This window comes from Schistocerca serialis, chromosome 9 (genome assembly GCF_023864345.2).
Source record: "Schistocerca serialis cubense isolate TAMUIC-IGC-003099 chromosome 9, iqSchSeri2.2, whole genome shotgun sequence".
In the NCBI taxonomy this organism is placed as follows: domain Eukaryota; kingdom Metazoa; phylum Arthropoda; class Insecta; order Orthoptera; family Acrididae; genus Schistocerca; species Schistocerca serialis.
In genome coordinates, this window is record NC_064646.1 from 380,942,418 (window position 1) to 380,965,365 (window position 22,948).

The 22,948-nt window shown below is 39.9% G+C and overlaps 1 protein-coding gene across 1 annotated transcript in view; it reads left to right on the plus strand.

Moving 5' to 3' along the window:
• LOC126418896 (WASH complex subunit 2) overlaps positions 1 to 22,948 on the plus strand; it is a 191,581-nt gene that overhangs the window by 92,917 nt on the left and 75,716 nt on the right. Inside the window, exon 11 of the mRNA XM_050085910.1 lies at positions 17,434 to 17,576. Coding sequence (XP_049941867.1) covers positions 17,434 to 17,576 — 143 coding nt within the window. The remainder of the gene's footprint in view (positions 1 to 17,433; positions 17,577 to 22,948) is intronic.

Below are 22,948 nucleotides of genomic sequence, written 5' to 3' on the forward strand. Positions count from 1 at the left end.
TTTTCGCTCGGTGCAAGAGTGTGGTGTTTGTGACATCACACTCAGTCTTTGTGACAATGACACATGCTTGACTAACCCCACATGTTGCTCACCAGTCTTTGGTGACTTCAAGCTTGGTTTTCATAGGCCCAGCCTCACACCACCTTTTCTTCAATTCTGCCCTCCCTTGGGGAACTTGGGTGGGATATGTTTGGGTATGTGTTCTGAATTTTCAGTAGTCTGAGGTCCAAACAGTCCCTCCACTGTTTTTTCTTCCTTTTTTCCTTTTTCATTCTCCTATCCTCCCTCTGCATTGGCGTTTGAGGTTCCTCTGTTTCTTTTTCCTTCCTGTGTGCTCCTGAAGGCCAGTCCACATGTCTGGTGCATAACAGGTGACTGGCTAATGCATAATTTGTGGTTTAACAGGCAAGGTTCACATTGTACTGTCTGGTACAAGCCAGGCCCAGGGAAGGCTGATTGGCTGAGCTGTTACCTTCCCAAATTGTCCATTGGTCCCTCTGAGGAGTTCGGGAGGTGTGACCTGAGGTGTCAACAATCACCTAAGGGGAGTGAGCTCCTCTCTGGGGTGTTCCTCAGTTAGGAGTAGTATGCCGTCGAAGGTGCTTGCAGTCATGGGGCATTATCTCACAATGAGCCAGTCATACTCATCTCAGTCTACGTCTACAAAATGTAAACAGCATGAGGTTAATAATTCTAACACTGCCCTGGGTGCACTCCGTTCTTTGTGGTTTCATCTACTGAAGACGGTCAGTCCTTTGCTTTGGTTAATCTATATATTACTCAGAAATGTTTTGATGCAATTGCAGGGCCTATGAAATCCTACTCTCGCTTATGCAATGGTACTTTGGTTTTGAAGACTAATTGTGATTCACAGGCATAACTACTGCTTGTAGCTTTGCTTCTCCATGGCTTTCCTGTTCGTACCGAGGCCCATCGAACACTGAATTCTCTGCATGGTTTTATGTGCACAAGGCTGCTTGATGGTATTGCTGAGAGAGAAATCTACACTTATGTCTCTTATCAGGGCATCAGTGCAGTCCATCGGGTGGTGAAAAAGGTTGATGCATCCTTAGTGCGTGCATGCACTCTCTTTTGTACATTTGGTTGAGTAGTGCTACCATCAAAGATCAAAGCAGGCTATGAAGCCATCAAGGTCCGACTGCGCATTGCAATTCCAGTGCACTACTACTAATGTCAACATTTCAACCACACTCGAATGTTGTGTTGAAACCCAGCCGATGTGTTACTAGTGATAGGGATGCTCACAAGGGCGATTTCCCGCCTCCTACGCTCCACTGTATCAATTGCAGTGGCAACCATGTAGGCTCATACTGAGAAGGTCTTGTGTATCTCAATGAGTGGGCCATCCAGGAGACCTGGGTGAAGAAAAAAGTGCCTTACCCTGTCGCTCACAAGTGGTTGGCTAATTGAAAGCCCTGCGTTCTACCATTTGGCACTTACAGTATCATTCTTGCTACACAAAGGACATGACCACACAAACTTGCAACCTCAAATTCAACACCGTGGCTCTAAAATCACCCTGTATCACTGTAGCATCCTCATCTTCTTTTCCTCCTCCAGCCATCCAACAAGCCACCAAATTTTCACCTCTAGCTGCAAAATCACCTGCTAAACAACAGGCAGGAATACTCCCGCAAAGACTTTTTAGATCCCTCCGGCCAACAGACATCTGAGTCTTCCTTTGCCAACTGCAAAGGCTCCCAGAAATCAAACAAAAGCAAACAGTCTTCTCCTTTGCTGACTCGGAGATCCTCGTCAACAGTGCCGCTGCGTGATAGCCTCATCTGGATGACTTCCGTTTCGCTGGTGCGCACCACCAACCATTTTTTTATCATGGAATCTGCAGACTGACTGAGGAAGAATGCCAACACCTCTGTAGATCTTATGGAGCAGGATCCTCCAGTCTCTATGCCGTGTAGCAGTGAGTCTTTGAAGGCTCTCACTCGGCAGCCACTGAGATGACAACCTTTCATTTTTTCCATCCTCCCTTTCGCCCATCATGACTCTCCTTGAATGGAATGTTCGCAGCATTAGATCCAAAAAGAAGGAATTAGGGCTGCTCTTGGAATCATCCATTTGTTTTCTGCTCCCAGGAAACAAAATTGCTTCCACGTGACTGCTTTGACCTCTCACATTTCTTTCCGGTCCGCTTTGACCTTCCTCTTAAGGATGGTGTTCCATCTCATGGGGGAGTCATGCTGCTCTTGTGGGATGATGTTCATAGTCAAATCATATCACTGAACATCCGGCTGCAAGCTCTTGTGGTCTGCATTTTTCTTCCTCACTTTGCCTTTTCTCTTTGTACCATCTACATTCCTCCGTCATTCATTGTCACCAGGGCAGACTTTCTCCAGCTTATTGGCCAATTCCCTTTTTGCTGCTCTGTGACTTTAATGTGCACCATCCCCTTTGGGGCTCTCACAGAACCTGTCAGAGAGGTATCCTCTTGGCTGACCTTCTCAATCAACCCTCCTTCTCATCGACCTTAACACTGGAGCACCCAGATTCCATTCACACCTATTCCAATTTGGATCTCTTGTTCTGCATTGCCCAGCTTGCCCATTGTCTCGAGTGGTCTGTTCTCTCTGACACATGCTTGAGCAACCAGTTCCCATGTGCTGTCTTTTTGCTGACTCATACCCAACCTACTTGTACATCCAATTGGCAACTTTCTAAGGCCAAATGGAGGCTTTATCCCTACATAGCGACCTTCAGCGAAAAACATTTCTCCAGTTGTGATGACCAGGTTGAATAACTTACAAACATTATCCTTACCACTGCAGAACATTTCATTCCTCACACTTCACCATTACCGTGTGGTGTTCCTGTCCGTTGGTGGACTGAGGCGTGTGCGGAGACATGCTCTACGCATTTTTAACTGTCATCCTATAATGGTAAACTGCATTCGTTATAAACAGCTGTGTGTGCAGTGTTGTTGCATTCTTGGGGATGGCAAAAATGCTAGCTACATTTCATTTAGTAGTTCTTTTAACAGTTCCATTCCTTCTTCCATTGTTGGGTCAATCTTTGAGGCTCTCTGGGACCAAGCTTCATTCCCCACTTTGCGGCTTGACTATAGCAGATGATGTCATCTCCAACACCTTGGGTCAGTATTTGGCAGAGATTTCGAACTCCAACCTCTATCACCCTGCCTTCCTCCATTGGATACAAGTGGAGCAGGCTCGAGTGATAGCCTTCTCTTCTCAGAATCGTGAATGCTACAATGCTGCCTTTACTAAGCGTGAACTAGATAACACTCTGACATCCCTCCGATCTTCTGCCCCAGGGCTGTACGATGTTCACGTTCAGATGTTGCAGCCCGTTTCCCTTGTGGGCAAGCACTTTGTCTTTCCTTTGTACAATCACACCTGGGTGGATGGCTTATTTCTCAGATGCTGGCATGAAGCCACTGTCATACCCATACCTAAGCCTAGTAAGGACAAACACCTTCCTTGTAACTACCGCTCCATTTCTCTCACAAGCTGTGTTTGCAAGGTGATGGAATGTATGAGTCATGCCCGGCTGTTATGATGGCTCAAGTCTCACAATCTATTAACCACTGCACAACAACCATCTCGTTACTTTGTCAACCCATGGCGTGAACTGTTTTCTGCAGAAATTCCAGACTGTGGCTGTGTTTTTTGATTTGGAGAAAGCCTATGACACCTGCTGGAGGACTGGTATCCTCCATACTCTCTACATTTCCTTCAGGAATTTTGAAAAGATACAGGTTTCAAGGTATTTGTGAGTTTGCCTTGTCGGACACCTTTATCCAGGAAAACGGGATGCCGCAGGGCTCTGTCCTGAGCATCGTCTTTGCTGTCACCATTTACCCTATTATGGCCTGTCTCCCGCCAAGCATCTCTGGCTCCCTATTCGTTGATGATTTTGTGATCATTTGCAGTTCACCGTAGACTTGTCTCCTTGAGCTGCGTCTTCAGCAATAACTTGATCATCTTTACACATGAGCATTGACAAAATCCTTTGTATGATTTGCTGGTTGTGCAATGGGTTTATTCGATGTGTTTCTACGTCTTGGGCTTGTTGCTCTTCCATTCATTGAAACTATGAAACTCCTGGGACTCATGTGTGATAGGAAACTTTCTTGGTCCTCTGACGGGTTATAAATAGCTGTCCGCTGTACATTGTCTGTCAGTGTCCTCCTCTGTTTGTACTGATCCCTTGTCTGTTCAAAACTAGGCTATTAGTGTTCTGTTTATGCATCTGCACATCCATCTATCTTATGCTTACTAAATACAATCCTACATCGTGGCACCCGTTTGGCCACTGGCACCTTTCACACTAACCCGGTTGAGAATCTGTGTGCAGAAGCTGCTGAACTACCATTGTGATATGATGTAATGTTCTCCTCAGTGGATACCATGCCTGGCCACCCGTCCTATGCCTCCTTCTTCAATGACTCCTTTGTCCGCCAGTATGGGGCACATCCCTCTTCTCTGTTGGCTCCTGGAGTGTGCTTTCAGCTATTGCTCCAGCAGATTAACTTCACACTGCTTGCCACTTTCCCGATGCGAAAAATGTTTCTTTTATTCCGTGATGAGAGGTTAGTGACAATGTTGAGTACATTCTTTGGTTCTCAGGCCCAATTGATTACTGGTTATAGGAAGAAAGAGCTCGTGGAGTTCCTGAAACCCACTGTTATTTTGGTACACCTGAAGTTTATGGGAGGAGTGGATGAGGCTGATGAGTACTGTGATTGCTATGGTTTTACAGTATGATTGCACAGGAGGTGGAAAAAATTATTCTTTTGACTGATTGAAGTTGCTGTAGGTAACAGTTATATTCTACACTCAGTAGGCAAGAACTGATGTGGAGATCCATCTTTCCTATAGAAAAAAATCTAATCAGACAACTAGTGTGCCAGATGAGAAATATAAATTCAAAGAAGAGAAGAAGACCATCATTGTCTGTATTCAAGGAGAGACTAAATGACAAGGTGCATTTCATAGTGCAAAATTTAAAAAAAGAAAAAAAATCAGCAAATGATTGCATGGTTTCTAACAAATGCAAGGAAAAAGGAGGAAGAAGAGAAACAATATTCTGCTGCAAAACACGCAAGAGGAATCGTGGACTTCCTCCGGGAGAATATTTTAAGAAGTACCATACAGAAAAAAGGTATAAACAGTCATAAACAAAAAAACCTTATGTAATTTCAAAAGCTAGTGTAAAAGAAAATAGTTGTCAAGTGTCCTGCTATTGCATTTTATTTAAAAAAATAAATAAATAAATAAAATTAGAGTTGGAGAGAATGCAGTGAGTAGAAAAATTGGACTGGAAAGTTTTAAGCCACCTTATAAGTCACATGGATCTTTTTCCTGCATGTGTCAACACCTCGCTGTGTGAAGCATTCCTGAGCCCGAGGGTGATGTCGTAGTGCACCACAGAGGAAGTTTATAGGCACCTTTGTACAAACTTCAAACTTCTATTTTGCAGTGAGAGACAGTTACAGCATTTGGAAAAAATAACTGTTTAATTTGTTTCTCAGTGTAGTTAGCCATCCCATATCTTCCACATATTATTTCTGTATAACTTTTTGCTACTCATAATTTTGGGTAAATGTTTGAAAGAAATTTTCATCTGTTGAAGGTGAGCTTCAATGTAATTGAGCATTAGATACATATGAAAATAAATATTTACCGTATTTACTCGAATCTAAGCCGCACTTTTTTTCCGGTTTTTGTAATCCAAAAAACCGCCTGCGGCTTAGAATCGAGTGCCAAGTAAGCGGAAGTTCTGAAAAATGTTGGTAGGTGCCACCACAACTTAACTTCTGTAGTCGAATATATATAGCGCTACACAGGCATGCTTTGTAGGCACAAAGATAAATACTGGCGCCAAAACCAGTGCGTCAGTAAATAAATTTTTTTAAAAAAAGATGGAAGACGAGCTTTTTTTCTCCGCCCCGAGTTTTGACCACTGCATTTTCATACATTATCCAACGAAATAATACAAATTCCGTATTGTTCATCTTCGAATGTAGCAGTATTTCAATGTACTACGAAAATCCGACTGGCAAGACTGTTTGGGATGGTTGTCAATATGGCCAACTCTACGTTCTGAACTTTTTCCTACTTGTGAGAAGAGATGGTTGCTAATAGGAACCTGATGAAATGTGAATCACATGCAGTATTCTCTTCACTGTAAGAGTAATACGAATATAAACATTTTGCCATGTATTCTTTCGTGTTTCCTGCTATCTCATGTAAATCCTGTCTGCTTAATAAACTACGACTGCCTAATAAATTACGAAACTAGAGACAACAGCAAACGCAGAAGAATATACGTATCGTGTCATGTTTATATTCGTATTATTCTTATGCCTAACAGTGATACAGTCAGAAATGAAGCACGGCAACTGACTAGATTTTTAACTCTAAGACGACTCTAATTTCTGTGCAGAATTTGACGTTCTAAAGAAGCGGCCGCAAAGATTTTCAAACGGAGAAACATTTTCGCCTAACTCTCGTTCAGAACATGTTCTATTATAAGCAGTCTATTATTTGGTTCTTGTTGATCATTATCAAAGAAAGCAGCAGTGTAAGTAACAACAAATAGCAGTCTCTTGCCATTGTTTCGCTAACGAGATGATTCCTCTCTCTTGTTTTTTAATTGTAAGCGGCGGTAGCGCGCACAAAAGCAAGCTATGCCGCGAGCGGCAACACGCCGTAAACACGCACTATCAGAATGCGACAAACAATGTATGACACAGCACAGTAATGCATTTTCAGCTTTGAGTGACGTAAACACCTATAACAAAGAAAACGGCACTTATCAGATCAAAGCAAAATAAGCAATCGATCCAAACCAGACGAAGCACGTGAAAAAGGAATGGTACCCGTATACATACGGACGGAGCGCCTGACGCATAGCAATGGCTACCTGGTAAAGCTTAACTGCTAAGATTACGACTCGAACCATACTACTGTAGCTGTATCGTCATTCATTATACCCAAATTGTGTCTCATATTAGAATGGACCAACTTTGTTTCGATTTGGAAGTGCGGCCTAAAACTTTTCTCTCCCCTTGAATTTCGAGTCTCAGATTTCAGGTGCGGCTTAGATTCGGGAAATTTTTTTTCCTTTATTTCGAGTCTCATTTTTGAGGTGCGGCTTAGATTTGAGTGCGGCTTAGATTCGAGTAAATACGGTAAGAGAATAAAAATGTAAGTCTTGATTAACTAATTACATTGAACTCGATGGAGATTATGGAAAGAAATAAAGGTTCCACAACTAATGAAATGTTATGGGCTATTATGCCATGGTCGAATGGCTTTCACATTAAAATGCAACATTTCGTCACCATCTGCAGAGGACATTTTCAAGTGGGCTCATAGCTTTGAGTGTTGAATTCTCACCCTGACTCGCCACTGATTGCAGCAAAATTCCATTTATGCATTCTTCTGTGGAATTTTAATGCAGTCTAGCAAGCCAGGGTGTGAATCGACACTCGAGAAGCTATGCTTCCCCTTGAAAATGTTCTCTGCAGATGGAGAGAAAAGTTGGGTTTTAATTTGAAATCCATTCGACCACAGTGTAACAGGTCAGAACATTTTATTAATTGTGACATATCCAACCACGAAAGTTTACAATTTACAAATAAAGGCTTTTTGCAAATAAAATTTATTTAGAATTTTTAATGGAATTTATCAATCCACCTTCCTATTACAGATCTTAAATTGTAATTAGTATATATGCCCAATAATTGGGAACACACCATTTTACTTATTGATTATACTTTTTTGTCCAGTTGTTTCAGTGTGTGCCACATCATGCGAGAAACAGATAAGCCTACTCAAATTACTAAGCAACTTTTTGTTATGGCATTGTACACCTGACTGCGGCCCCCTTTCACTCTCCCTCCAGTGCAGAGGCTAAGTGGATCATCCATACATTCAAGACACAGATGCAGCAGGACCTGCAGACAATGTTTACCAATGCAGCCTTGCACATCTCCTGCACAACATATCGGCCAACACCTGTGTATGGGAATAGACAAGCCGAAATATTGCATGGGTGCCAACATCTCACCCCGTTACACCACCTGCATTCCATGCAACTTGCCCAGGTTGCATATACACCCACCTACATACAAGATGCCTGAGTCAGGACACGCAAGTTCGGCCAGCATCTGGGGAGGATACACAGTGATTTTTTTGGTCACGGAGGGGGGGTGGGTGGGTTTATCAGTTGCTTGATGTCGCAGCCAGGCCTATCTATCTCATTTGTCATCACAGTCAGCTCCTGCCACAAACACAGATACAAATGGCACCATCATCCTGTTGCCATCTCCAGCACCTGTCTCAGGCACCAGACTCACCACCAGCCGTGACTCACATCTTCACCCCGTGTCCCAGTACGACCCCTGCTCCCACCCAACAGTTCGTTGCTGACAGGAGGATGGTGTGTGATTTTGTGGAGGCAGAAATGCTTTCTCCACTCCCACCTTTGCTCATCCCTATTTTATCTGTGTAGTCTGCTGCCTCTGGCATGCTGTCTGTCACTTTCATCACCCCTGCAGACCTCGGATGGTCTGCTTGGATTGGCTGCCCAAGCCCACGGTTCTGGGATCCATTGGCAGAGTGTTCTGCTATTCCAGTCTCATATCCTCTCCTCACCCCTAGACATAAACCCTCACACTGGTGTGGCCAGTGGGCTGTTGGTGCGGGCTTATATACACTAGCTGCTGTCTGAACATCACTGATACTCATGCAAGGTGTGTACGACCCGGTACAACAGGGAGATACGGGAAAAATGTGGGAATTTTTCATCTGGGAGAAAACTGGGGAAAACATGGGAGTTTTTCATTGTTTTAGTTTTCAGTTAAATTTTTGTAATTATGACTGGTGAGAACCGATACTCTAACAAAGGATATTACTGTATCTGGCTACTGCAGAATAATACTGTAGCACTAAAACATGAACGAGAGAAAAAAAACGAAAATAAAACTTTAAAAAAATGCAGTGCTTATACAGGTACAAGCCAACAGCAAAATGTGTCATAGGCTTTAGGAAGACTATGCAATGCTACGTGAGAAAAAATTGCCTCTGATGAGCATGATGTCACAACTGTTTACATTAGATTCATTTCAGCACTTACGAGTGGGCTCATGCACAGTTAAGTCGCATATGTTTAGTACCGTCTCCTGCTTCAGGCAACGGAAATGTAGCTGTTTGCTGTGTAAGCAGAAGGGGAATCCTCGTTGCATCTAGAAATAAACTTTCCTGCAGACAAAAGGGGATGGGGCTATACGAGCTGAGTGTAGTAAAGTGAACGGATGAATGCCAATTGCTGTCTCATTATGTGGTTGATTGGGTTTGTGAATGATCAGCGTTGTTATAATTAGTAGCGAAATCCATAGATTCAGACTACCAGAGTGGAAATAAATTACTAACAGGAATAACAGGTAAGAAAGATTACGTATTATCTTTTCTGAAAGTAGTGCGGAAAATGCATCGCATGAACATGTAACAATGCCTAACCGGAGAATAATTGCGGGATAACCAAACCGGTGATTCTGGCAGGGTTAGTGAAATTACTAGCGACTAAGTTTTGGCAATGCCAAGAGTAGTTACAGAATTACTGATGACAAGATTGTTTGCTAAAACAAGGAAGGAAAAGAAATGGGGAAATCACACAAATTATGGAAGAAAATGGGTGGGGGGGGGGGGGGGGGGAGCTTAATATCAGGTAGAGGCCTACTTCATTGGGAATCTGGACATATGAATGTGCACTTTAAGTACGCACTTTAAATGTGCACATTTTAGTGTTGTTCACGAAATTATGATACTCGTGGAGTATCCTTTGATGTCTTGTTTCTTTTATGACATAATGTAAGATCTTTTAATGTTTTACACGTACAAACATACTGGCTTCCTACATCATCGTAGCTGTGCAAGTGTGGTGGTCCCTTCTACCTGGCACTCTCCGACAACTGCTGAAATGAAACTATTTCTAATAGGTCACGGAAAAATATTGCGAATCGTGGTTTGAAAAGCTTTGCTTTCAAAGTAAATTTCCTTTTACGCAAGTTGAACTATGTGCAAGAATGTACGATGAATTTCTTAAACCACAGAGCGTTTGACTCTCATTTAAAAATCAACTCTGATGAGAAGCCATTTAGAAGAATTTCGAGCCCAGAAGATAAGACATTTATGCCGTCGTTAAAATTTTACTGGTACCCTTGTGTTGTTTATCTTAAAATGTAACATGCACAAAAAAGATAAACATTGTGTGAAAGCTTAGCTTCTCTTGCAGCTTATTAACCTTAGAGACCAATATTATATGTGAAAGCTTTGCTTTTCTTGTAGCAACACTATGTATATTAATTTAAACCATTAACTTTTCCTGTTTGTGTGTTCGAGCTACTTAAGTGATGTTGCTATTGGCTGATTACATCATGTGTCCTATGCTCTAAATATCTGCCGTCATCAGTTGGCGAGATCACGTGACATGAGGTATGACTGGCTTACAAAAGCCCAATTCAATCTCTATTTCAATGCTTTGGAAAGTAACATGCGATGTTTGGTGGAATTCGAATTTATACTTTCATAATACGAAAATATGCGGCGTACATGTTGTTGCACATCAGAAATTTTTTCAAAAGTGTTTTTTTCCCCAAGTTTCGTTTTCTAAAGTGCCGGGAAATTCTACGCCCTTGTATAAAACCATAACCATTGAAAGGATTGATAAATTTTACACTTCTGAGGGAAAATAGACTGTCACTTAACATGGAAAAAGTGTGTTTTCACGCGGGGGAAAATGTATTTTCAATCAGAAAATCTAGGAATTTTTTTTCCATGTTCACATATACACCCTATCATGACATCATTTATGGGCATATGTTGACTCGGCATTTGATGTGCTGCTTCAACACTGCGTTCACTGGATCCCGTGCCCTGCTGAGATGCAAGCTGCCAGCACTATTAAGGGTGTTATTAGCAATTTGTATTTTGATGGCTTTTTTAATTACACTGTCCCAGAAGCCATTAGTGCAAATCATGACAAATGTTTCCTCATATTTGATGTAGTAACTGTTTTCTAAAGCATACCCATACAAATCAAATTTCTTGGCTAGCCTAGGGGATAAAACCTCTCACACTCCTTCTTGAGTTGTTCTACAGTGTGTATTGTTTATGCAATGTAGGGCTGGCCAGACTCACAAGGTATATTGTAGACCCCTAGGTGTTCTGAGATATTCTGCATCTTTAACTGGTCTCAGTAATTGTTTGATTTGTGTCTTTTTAGCAGGCAGATTATTGTACCCAGTACTGTGCCTCAGAACAGTATGAAAGCAAAGTTTTTTCCCTGCTCCTTGTCAGAGATCACATCATTTATTTGATGAACATTGTAGCTGTTGTTCCCAACACGATGTGTAGGTGGCTCAGCTCATTGGGAAGGTTATCAGTATGTTATATTGTTCTTGCATGATGCATCAAAGGTTGTAACATAGTGTGCTTCTGTGCAAGGGGATGATGGCTGATGGCATGCAGGTACAGATGGTGTGAATACCTTTTTTATAGAGTGTGTGGCCAAGGCAACCACTTCCTTTGCGGCAGACGATGATGTCGAGAATAGGCAATCCACTGTTATTTTCTACCTCCATAATGAACTGGATGTTACTATTAATGCTGTTGAGATATTTCAAGAACTCGTCAAGTTTCTCACGTTTATATGACACACTGATGGCATGTCTGTCATTTGACCTAATGATTTCAACCTGGGCCTGATCACTGCCAAAACGTAGAGTGTGAGATCAACACAACCAGTTGTTATACTCATCATATGACAGCAGATTCCTCAAGTTTCTAATCACTAGCATCATTTAGCAATCCTTGTTTGTATCACATGTTGTGCATTTAAATGTGGTCTAGAGGGTTCCACTTTAGTTTTATTTAGAAGCAGAAAATTTTGTTCGCAGTATCTCACTGACTAAACCAGAGGTTGTACAGAGTTTCAGGGAGAGCATAAGGGAACAATTGACAGGAATCAGGGAAAGAAATACAGTAGAAGAAGAATGGGTAGCTTTGAGGAATGAAGTAGTGAAGGCAGCAGACGATCAAGTAGGTAAAAAGACGAGGGCTAGTAGAAATCCTTGGGTAACAGAAGAGATACTGAATTTAATTGATGAAAGGAGAAAATATAAAAATGCAGTAAGTGAGGCAGGCAAAAAGGAATACAAACGTCTCAAAATGAGATCGACAGGAAGTGCAAAATGGCTAAGCAGGGATGGCTAAAGGACAAATGTAAGGATGTAGAGGCTTATCTCACTACGGGTAAGATAGATACTGCCTACAGGAAAATTAAAGAGACCTTTGGAGAAAAGAGAACCACTTGCATGAATATCAAGAGCTCAGATGGAAACCCAGTTCTAAGCAAAGAAGGGAAAGCAGAAAGATGGAAGGAGTATATAGAGGGTCTATACAGGGGCGATGTTCTTGAGGACAATATTATGGAAATGGAAGAGGAGGTAGATGAAGATGAAATGGGAGATATGATACTGCGTGAAGAGTTTGACAGAGCACTGAAAGATCTAAGTCGAAACAAGGCCCCGGGAGTAGACAACATTCCATTAGAACTACTGACAGCCTTGGGAGAGCCAGTCCTGACAAAACTCTACCATCTGGTAAGCAAGATGTATGAGACAGGCGAAATACCCTCAGACTTCAAGAAAAATATAATAATTCAAATCCCAAAGAAAGCAGGTGCTGACAGATGTGAAAATTACCAAACAATCAGTTTAATAAGTCACAGATGCAAAATATTAACGCGATTTTTTTTACAGACGAATGGAAAAAACTGGTAGAAGCTGACCTCAGGGAAGATCAGTTTGGATTCCGTAGACTTATCTTAGAAGAAAGATTAAGGAAAGGCAAACCTACGTGTCTAGCATTTGTAGACTTAGAGAAAGCTTTTGACAATATTGACTGGAATACTCTCTTTCAAATTCTGAAGGTGGCAGGGGTAAAATACAGGGAGCGAAAGGCTATTTACAGTTTGTACAGAAATCAGATGGCAGTTATAAAGATTCGAGGGACATGAAAGGGAAGCAGTTGTTGGGAAGGGAGTGAGACAGTGTTTTAGCCTCTCCCCGATGCTATTCAGTGTGTATAGTGAGCAAGCAGTAAAGGAAACAAAAGAAAAGTTCGGAGTAGGTATTAAAATCCATTGAGAAGAAATAAAAACTTTGAGGTTCGCCGATGACATTGTAATTCTGCCAGAGACAGCAAAAGACTTGGAAGAGCAGTTGAACGGAATGGACAGTGTCTTGAAAAGAGGGTATAAGATGAACATAAACAAAAGCAAAATGAGGATAATGGAATGTAGTCGAATTAAGTCGGGTGATGCTGAGGGAATTAGATTAGGAAATGAGACACTTAAAGTAGTAAAAGAGTTTTGCTATTTGGGGAGCGAAATAACTGATGATGGTTGAAGTAGGGAGGATATAAAATGTTGATTGTCAATGGCAAGGAAAGTGTTTTTGAAGAAGAGAAATTGTTAACATCGAGTATAGATTTAAGTGTCAGAAAGTCGTTTCTGAAAGTATTTGTATGGAGTGTAGCCATGTATGGAAGTGAAACAGGGACAATAAATAGTTTAGACAAGAAGAGAATAGAAGCTTTCGAAATGTGGTGCTACAGATGAATGCTGAAGATTAGATGGGTAGATCACATAACTAATGATGAGGTATTGAATAGAATTGGGGAAAAGAGGAGTTTGTGGCACAACATGACTAGAAGAAGGGATCGGTTGGTAGGACATGTTCTGAGGCATCAAGGGATCACCAATTTAGTACTGGAGGGCAGTGTGGAGGGTAAAAATCATAGAGGGAGACCAAGAAATGAATACACTAAGCAGATTCAGAAGGATGTAGGTTGCAGTAGGTACTGGGAGATGAAGCAGCTGGCACAGGATTGAGTAGCATGGAGAGCTGCATCAAACCAGTCTCACGACTGAAGGCCACAACAACAACAACAACAACAACAACAACAACAGTATCTCACGATATGGAACATCAGTTTTTTTTTAGAAATTTAATGTGTTTATAAATTTTTTGTGTGGGTACATGCTGACAAATTGTGATATTTTGTTAACACATTGAGTTCTAGACCCTTTGCAGCATGCATGTCACAGAATCATAATTATCTTCGGCATCTCTTTAAATATCTACCTTTTCATTCTCATAACATTATGTACAAAAATTAAAACCAATTTCGGAAGTAGAAGGGTTCTTTTTTAATTTAGTTAAAAAATAAAATAAACTTACTATAAATTTAGCACATAAACATTATTAAGTTTAAATGCATTGTAGTGAAAATCTTTAGTGTAGATTATTATTACTGTTTTTAACAATAATTTGCGAATGTATGATAGAATTTAAAACACTCTGACATGCATAGTGCAACATTGCAGTTAGGCTAGCACCACACTGTTTCTTTTATTGAGCACTTTCCACTGAGCAGTTTTGTTTTTCCTATGCTGATTTTGTACACTCTTGTATTACAGAAGAAAATTTGTCAAATACTACCTTTGTCTTGATTATATCTTTTTGCTTTATGTAGGATGAAAGCATTATTAGCTGTCATAAAAAAAGTTGGTTCCATCGTATCAGATTCGTTAAGCAGAAAGGTGGAAGGAGTATAAAGAGGGTCTATACAAGGGCGATGTACTTGAGGACAATCTTATGAAAGTGGAAGAGGATGTAGATGAAGATGAAATGGGAGATACGATACTGCATGAAGAACTTCTCAGAGCACCGAAAGATCTAAGACGAAACAAGGTCCTGGGAGTAGAAAACGTTCCATTAGAACTACTGATAGCCTTGGGAGAGCCAGCTATGACAAAAATCTACCATCAGGTGAGCAAGATGTATGAGACAGGCAAGAACCCTCAGACTTCAAGAAGAATATAATAATTACAATCCCAAAGAAAGCAGGTGTTGACAGATGTGAAAACTACCGAACTATCAGTTTAAGAAGAGACAGCTGCAAAACACTAATGCGAATTCTTTACAGACGAAGATCAGTTTGGATTCCGTAGAAATGTTGGAACACGTGAGGCAAAACTGACCTTAAGACTTATTTTAGAAGAAAGGTTAAGGAAAGGCAAACCTATGTTTCTAGCATTTGTAGACTTAGAGAAAGCTTTTGACAATGTTGACTGGAATATTCTCTTTCAAATTCTAAAGGTGGCAGGGGTAAAATACAGAGAGCGAAAGGCTATTTACAATTTGTACAGAAACCAGATGGCAGTTATAAGAGTACCGAGCGAGGTGGCGCAGTGGTTAGCACACTGGACTCGCATTCGGGAGGACGACGGTTCAATCCCGTCTCTGGCCATCCTGATTTAGGTTTTCCGTGATTTCCCTAAATCGTTTCAGGCAAATGCCGAGATGGTTCCTTTGAAAGGGCATGGCCGATTTCCTTCCCAATCCTTCCCTAACCCGAGCTTGCGCTCCGTCTCTAATGACCTCGTTGTCGACGGGACGTTAAACACTAACCACCACCACCACAGTTATAAGAGTCGAGGGACATGAAAGGGAAGCAGTTGTTTGGAAGGGAGTAAGACAGGGTTGTAGCCTCTCCCCGATGTTATTCAATGTGTATATTGAGCAAGCAGTAAAGGAAACAAAAGAAAAATTCAGAGTAGGTATTAAAATCCATGGAGAAGAAATAAAAATTTTGTGGTTCATCTATGACATTGTAATTCTGTCAGAGACAGCAAAGGACTTGGAAGAGCAGTTGAATGGAATGGACAGTGTCTTGAAAGGAGGATGTAAGATGAACATCAACAAAAGCAAAACGATGATAATGGAATGTAGTCGAATTAAGTTGGGTGATGCTGAAGGAATTAGATTAGGAAATGAGACACTTAAAGTAGTAAAGGTGTTTTGCTATTTGGGGAGCAAAATAACTGATGATGGTCGAAGTAGAGAGGATATAAAATGTAGACTGGCAATGGCAAGGAAAGCGTTTTTGAAGAAGAGAAATTTGTTAACATTGAGTATAGATTTAAGTGTCAGGAAGTCGCTTCTGAAAGTATTTATATGGAGTGTAGACATGTATGGAAGTGAAACATGGAGGATAAATAGTTTGGACAAGAAAAGAATAGAAGCTTTCAAAATGTGGTGCTACAGAAGAATGCTGAAGATTAGAAGCGTAGATCAGATAACTAATGAGGAGGTATTGAATAGAACTGGGGAGAAGAGGAGTCTGAGGCACAACTTGACAAGAAGAAGGGACCGGTTGGTAGGACATGTTCTGAGGCATGAAGGGATAACAAATTTAGCATTGGAGGGCAGCATGGAGGGAGACCAAGAGATGAATACACTAAGCAGATTCAGAAGGATGCAGGTTGCAGTAAGTACTGGGATATGAAGAAGCTTGCACAGGATAGAGTTGCATCAAACCATTCTCAGAACTGAAGACCACAACAACAACATCTTGAAATGGTGGTAGGATATGAAATGACCATTACATCTGCACCAGTCCTATTGAGATCATACCCTAGAATGGTATCAGATATTATTTTTATAGGTATCCATATTTTGCTGTGAACCTCTACGTGTATTTTTTGTCATCTGCATATTTGTATTCCAGCTTCAAATAAAATTTAAAACAGAAGTTCTACTTTTTTTTGCAGAGTAAGCACAAATTAAGCATTGTCATTTATTTGGATATATTTTATTATTGTCTGTCATCACCTGTTGGAGTTTCACTTTCATTAAGAATTGTCTTGTCATATTTCCACTGGCTTGATATTTGCAGGACAAATTTTGTTTTATATCTTGTTTCGGTGTGCACCTCAATTTGTGGTGCCTAATCTCCTGTCCCCAACTGAACGATGTGGTGCAGTGATTATCGCACTAGACTCTCTCTCAGGACGATGATGGTTCAAATCCCTGTCTGACCATCCAGATTTAGATTTTCTGTGATTTCCCCAAAGTTCCCCAGGCAAATGCAGAGGTGGTTCCTTTGAAAAAGGCATGGCTGATTTTCTCCCCCATTCTTTTGTCATCTCAACTTGTGCTTCGTCTCTAATGACCAACCTACCAACAGGACATTAAACTCTGATCTTCTTTCCTTCCCATATTCTGATGTACAATTTCACTCTTCAGAATAGAGAATGAAGTCATCTTCACAATACACCAGCAGATAATTAAGCACATTTATGGATTCATAATTCTCAAGCAGTATCTATTTTATATTATAGTGTACAGACATTGAAACTCGCTTCAGAGTGAATCAAGTAGATGTTTGATTGAAAGTGACAAACGATGTTGAGTTTGTTTACGATAAAATAATGCAAAAAAATCCTTTAAGACTTTATAATTTGCTTTTATTGAGTTTTTTGGCATTAACTTACAAATCACCACTTTGCTGACACTTGTTTTAGATTTTGACTATAACTCAACTTCGAACACGGTGCAAAGTACTGTTCCGAAGGAGGCTGGTCTCTTTGCACCAGCTGATGAAAAGAAGAATGTCAAAGAAAATGCTATTGCTAAAGAATCCATTGCTCAGGTGGCACCTGTAAAGGTACGTTATTGAGAAAAAAGAAGACTTGGTAGCAATTTTTTTCTTTAACATTCTGAAAAAAAAGGTATAAAGAGTGTTCTGTCCTGCAACATAATACTAAGTAGATGTCACAGTTAGCATTCTGATGGTTTTATTATTTTTTAAAATGTTTTCATGTGATATTTTTATTTTTATAAGTTGAAGATAGGAACATACCATACAGAAAAATGTGCTCACCAAGAAAATATTTGGTTAACATTATACACTGTTTTTAAAAAAAACTGTTAAATTAAATCTCTTTTGTGTATGGTATTGGTTTACTTTATTTTTGTTATAACTTTTGAGACAGTACACATTAAAAACAGAAGTTGTGCCCTGTACTCATGAACCTATGATTATTAACATGCAATTTGTAATCAGCTCCTCTTGTCAATGTGTACATTCATTACCAAAAACAGTCCAGCGCACTGGAACAGTTGCTAGAAAGACGTAAAACTGAGAGATCATTCGGCAAGTGGGGATACAAATAAGCAAGTCAAAGATCTATATAGGCACATACTAGTAATTTTATTTTATTTATTTATTTTTATGAAATCATCTTTTACAAAAATGAGAACTTTCATGTATCATAATCCTAACCAAAAATGTGAGTAATCTGGTAATGTGTTCCTTTGGTACTGCTATCAGTGTTGCTTCTATCTTTCATTTCTGTAGAATGCAACAAGATAGTGATGGATCTTGTTTTAAAACATATTAATCAGGCTGAAGGCTATAGCGATTGATTGTTTTCAAAATAATTTATTGCAGCATCTCACCAATTTCAAGCAAAACTACCATTTTCAGCTGGCTTCGGCATTTATGAAATACATACTGTGGTTCAATCCCATCACTGTGAAAACATGACAATGTGGTTTCCCCAGTGGTAGGATTGAACCACAGCATGTATTTTATGATTTGCAGATGACCATTGTCAGCCAAAATTGGTAATTATGTTCGGCAATAAACAAGTTTCGGTGACTGATCAGTTGCTGAGTTACTGTATGCCATTTGTGTCTAACAGTGGTGTGACTAATGAAGAGGCATGCTGAGTGATATTGCTGTATATTGTATTGTGAAGAAAGATTAAGCATTATGGGCTTTGTGTGGGAAATGTTTCTTTGTTTGGAGCATAGTACTGGCAGTGTGTTGATGGAAGGCTGTGTGAGTATAAGCCTTTCTCTGTGCAGTTTTACTAAGTGATTATTGCTGTTGGAGGTATCAGTAGTGTGCAGCAGCCAGAATGAAAAGAAAGTATTCAGTACAGCCCCATCACACATGGCTACTTTAATTCTATTATAATCCTACGGAATGTATGCTGGACATAATTATTACCATAATTGCTATCCAAGCTAAAAGTTGTTCACAACTGTGCACATGAAAATGCCAATTTATATAGTTATCTCTTATTAAACTATCAACAAATCAGTACTCCTAATTCTACATATGACAGATGCTGTTAAGCTGTGAAGCATTTGGTACTGCACTTGCAATGTTCCGCTGTAATGTTAATAGTTGAAAAGATGCTGGGTTTTTAGTTCGTAAGCAGCATGCAGACGAATACCACATTTATGGAACACTGCTCAATTGTGATTGATTCAGTTCTTTACCAGTTTTAAAATGTGTGTCACGTTTAAGACATCATGTCTCATATGAGCAATAGTGCTGTCTTATGAAGATAATGCTTCATGCTCGTATATATTCTAGGATAAAGATTAATGGCCATTTGACGCAGATGTCGTATTCTAAATGATGTGACATCTGTAAAGACAAGCCTTCAGTAAAGCAAAATTAGATAAAATAGAAAGTATACTGGCATTTACAAAGTATTGTGATGCTTGTCTTGTTATGTGAGTCCAGCATTTAACAAGACAACCATAAATCCCATCCACAAAGCAGCCAGAAAATCATTGTTCACCAGTGTTCCTGTTTTGAAGCTTACCAAATTTCACAACTTTCTGAAACCAGGGACTGTTGGAAACATGGGCTAAATTCCTCATTCCTTTAAAACTGCTTTGACTGTGAGTGTGTATCAGGATGCCAGATGCCACGGGGGAAGTGAAAGGGTATCCGGATTTTTTTCTGCTCTAGATCCACTCCAGTATTGCTTTGCCTGAAATGTCACTGGATGCACCTCATGTTAATTGTGCAGGGAGTATACTTACAATACCTTCCAGCTACACTGCGTTGCAATGTGCTTCTATCCTTATTGACATACAGGGTGTTTCAAAAAGAACTTCACAACCTAAAATATTCAAATAAATTTATTGAAAGAAGATACAGAGCTGGGTTTAGTTTCATTTTGTAGGGAAACACATCAAGATTTTTTACCTTAAATTAAAGATGTTGTATGTGGATTCCATTGGTTATCCTGCATACATCTCATCGGAAGTCAATTTCTTGCCAAACTCACTGTAGCATTGCAGGTGTAACTTGCGCAGTGGTGGCATAAATTCTTGCTCTAAGTTCAGGTAGAGAAGCTGGCACATGAGGTACAACCATGATATCCTTGATACATCCCCGTTTTAAAAAATAGAGTGGTATCAAGTCTGGGGAATGTGGGGGCCACACAATTGGCGCATTATGGCCAATCCATTGACCTGGAAAGCGGTCACTGAGAAAATCCCTCACATCAGCCAGGTAATGAGGTGGTGCACCATCTTGCATGAAGTAAACATTTCATTCTTAGTCATCTTCATCGATCTGTGATATCAAAAATTGTTGTAATATATCTAGGTAGCCTACCTGATGGTTCTCTCAGGGGGAAATAAAAAAAAGGGGCCATACGCTTTGTTCTTGCTCAGTGCACAAAAAATGTTCAGTTTAGGGCTATCACGAACATGTTGCAATGTTTGATGTGGATTTTCACTGCCACAAATCCTACAGTTGTGTGTGGTAACCTTGACGCTTAAGTGAAAAGTCAACTCGTCAGAAAAGATGATTTGCCCAAGAAATGTTCATTCTCATGTAATTGATTTAACATATCCACACACAAGTTATTGTGAGCAATTTTATCGCTGTCTTTTATTGTGTGTTTGATTGTCAGTGTGTACTGTTTCAAATGCAAACGGTTGCTCAACACATGCCAAACAATCGTTTGTGGGATTTGTAGTTTGCGAGATGCACGCTGGGTCAATTTTGTAGGGCTGTTGACAAAACGTTATCTCACTTGCTCAACGATATCATCAGATGTGCTTGGATGACTTGATGATTTCCCATGTTTTACCGAGCAGCCTGTTTCTAAGTAATATTTATGCCACTCATAAAATGTAGGCCTACTAGGAGGATCTTTAGTGTACTTGATACGGAAATTACGCTGAACTGTTGTTACCGTCTTCGATTCCTCAAGTTGAAACACAGAGCTAGCTCACTCGGGTCCTGTCCTTTAACACAATTGCCACTAGTGCTCCTTACAGTGCAATTCGGCACTAACGAACTACCCAAGACAAAACTTGATGTATTTCCCTACAAATTGACGCTACAACCACCTCTGTTGGTACTAAGAATTAATTTATATGATTTTTCAAAGTTGTAAAGTCCTTTTTGAAACACACTGTATTATCCATAAGGTGTTAGAGATGTTATTGCTCTGTCCTGTCCCACTCTTAGACAGCTGCCCTCCAGAGGTCATGCAGAGTTTGGGGAGGGCTCCTGCAGCAATGCACTGCAAGTGTCAGGTGGTATGAACTGCCCTTAATTGGTTTCATGTCAGCAGGTATAACATTCCATTCTGTTCAGTTGCCTATAAGAAGGCATTCATGAAGAGGACATACTATGCTCCGTCCATTATTGTCTTGAAATACAAACCCATGACCAAAATGTTGTACTCTTCATATTGGTAGGAGCAGCCCAAAACATGTCTGAACCACCTGTGTGCTGAGTCTTTGGTATTGCGTGGCTGAGAAGTGCACTGGTACCCGCTACCTCCACAATCTTCTGTGACAGGCATGAGAAAGATCCTGGTCTCATCAGTGAGTATCTGTCTCCATTGATCCTGTCTCCATTGTAGGTGTTCTGGCAACCATGGTGCTGTATTGCACCACAGCTGAGATTTGATAAGGTTGTAACACTCCTTTTTGTTGCCCAGTGTGCCTGACTAGCCCCCTCCACAAAACTGTATTAATAGAACTAGACAATATTCATTATAATTTTAATATATTATTTACAATAAAGTTGTTAAATGTATGTTTGACAATGAAAGTGGAATGTGATTCAACTTTTCAAAATATTTCACACAGCCAAAATAGTACTGCGTCAAAGTGATATGGAAAAAAAAAATCAATTTTTTTTGTAAATTTTTTGTGATTAATATTTACAAAACTGCCAGGAAAGTGAAATCAATTTGCAAAGGAGATTGCTTACAAAAAATTGGTTCTCAAATATTACTCAAATTTATAGGATCCTTACCAAATAGCACTAACAGGATATTGAATGTATACAGAGAAGGGAAACATGAATGGTCACAGGTTTGTTTGATCCATAGGAAACTGTCACAGAGATACTGAAGAAACTGAATTGGCAGAATCTTGACTGAGAAATCGTACTAACAAAGTTTAATTAACCAGCTGTAAATGATGACTCTAGGAGTGTACTACAACCCCCTACATATCGCTCACATAGCGATTGTGAAGATAACATTAGAATAATTACAGCATGCACAGAGGCATTTGATCATTCTCTGTATGTGAATGGAATAAGAAGAAATCCTGATAACTGAGACAAAGGGATGTACCCTCTGCCATGCAGTTCACAGTGATTTGCAGAATGTAGGTCTACATGTACATTTAGATGCCTTGTACTTCATCTTCTTTGGTAATGGAGGACTCCTCAGTACTTAAAGACAAAAAAATGCATAAAGTTTCAGTTACTTGTACCACTATATTAATAAGAGATTAATGCATCTTTACACCTTTATTTATAATTAGAATGACAGAACAGTACATTGTTTTGATTTAAATAAAGAAAATAACCCAAGATCCATAAATTCTCTCTTTCACTTTAAACATTAGTCATCCCATTGTACAGAATCCTTTGATATTTAAAATTACCAATTCATTTTTTTCATTCCCATAATTCTGTCTAAACATCCATCAGAATCCAAAGATCAAAACCATATATATTCAGTAATAGTCAAGACACAACTAATATTACAATAAACTTATTTTCTCAAAAACCATTTCAGTATAGCTTTCATGAGTAAGTGGATGCTCTGCAAAGAGTTTGAATTTTCCAACTACACATCATAATTTTCACTGTTTCCTGTAGTATCAATACCTTCATTTGTTTCATGATATTATTCATAGAACACGCTTCCATCGACTTGCCAATACTTCTCTTGGAACTCTTACATACAAAGC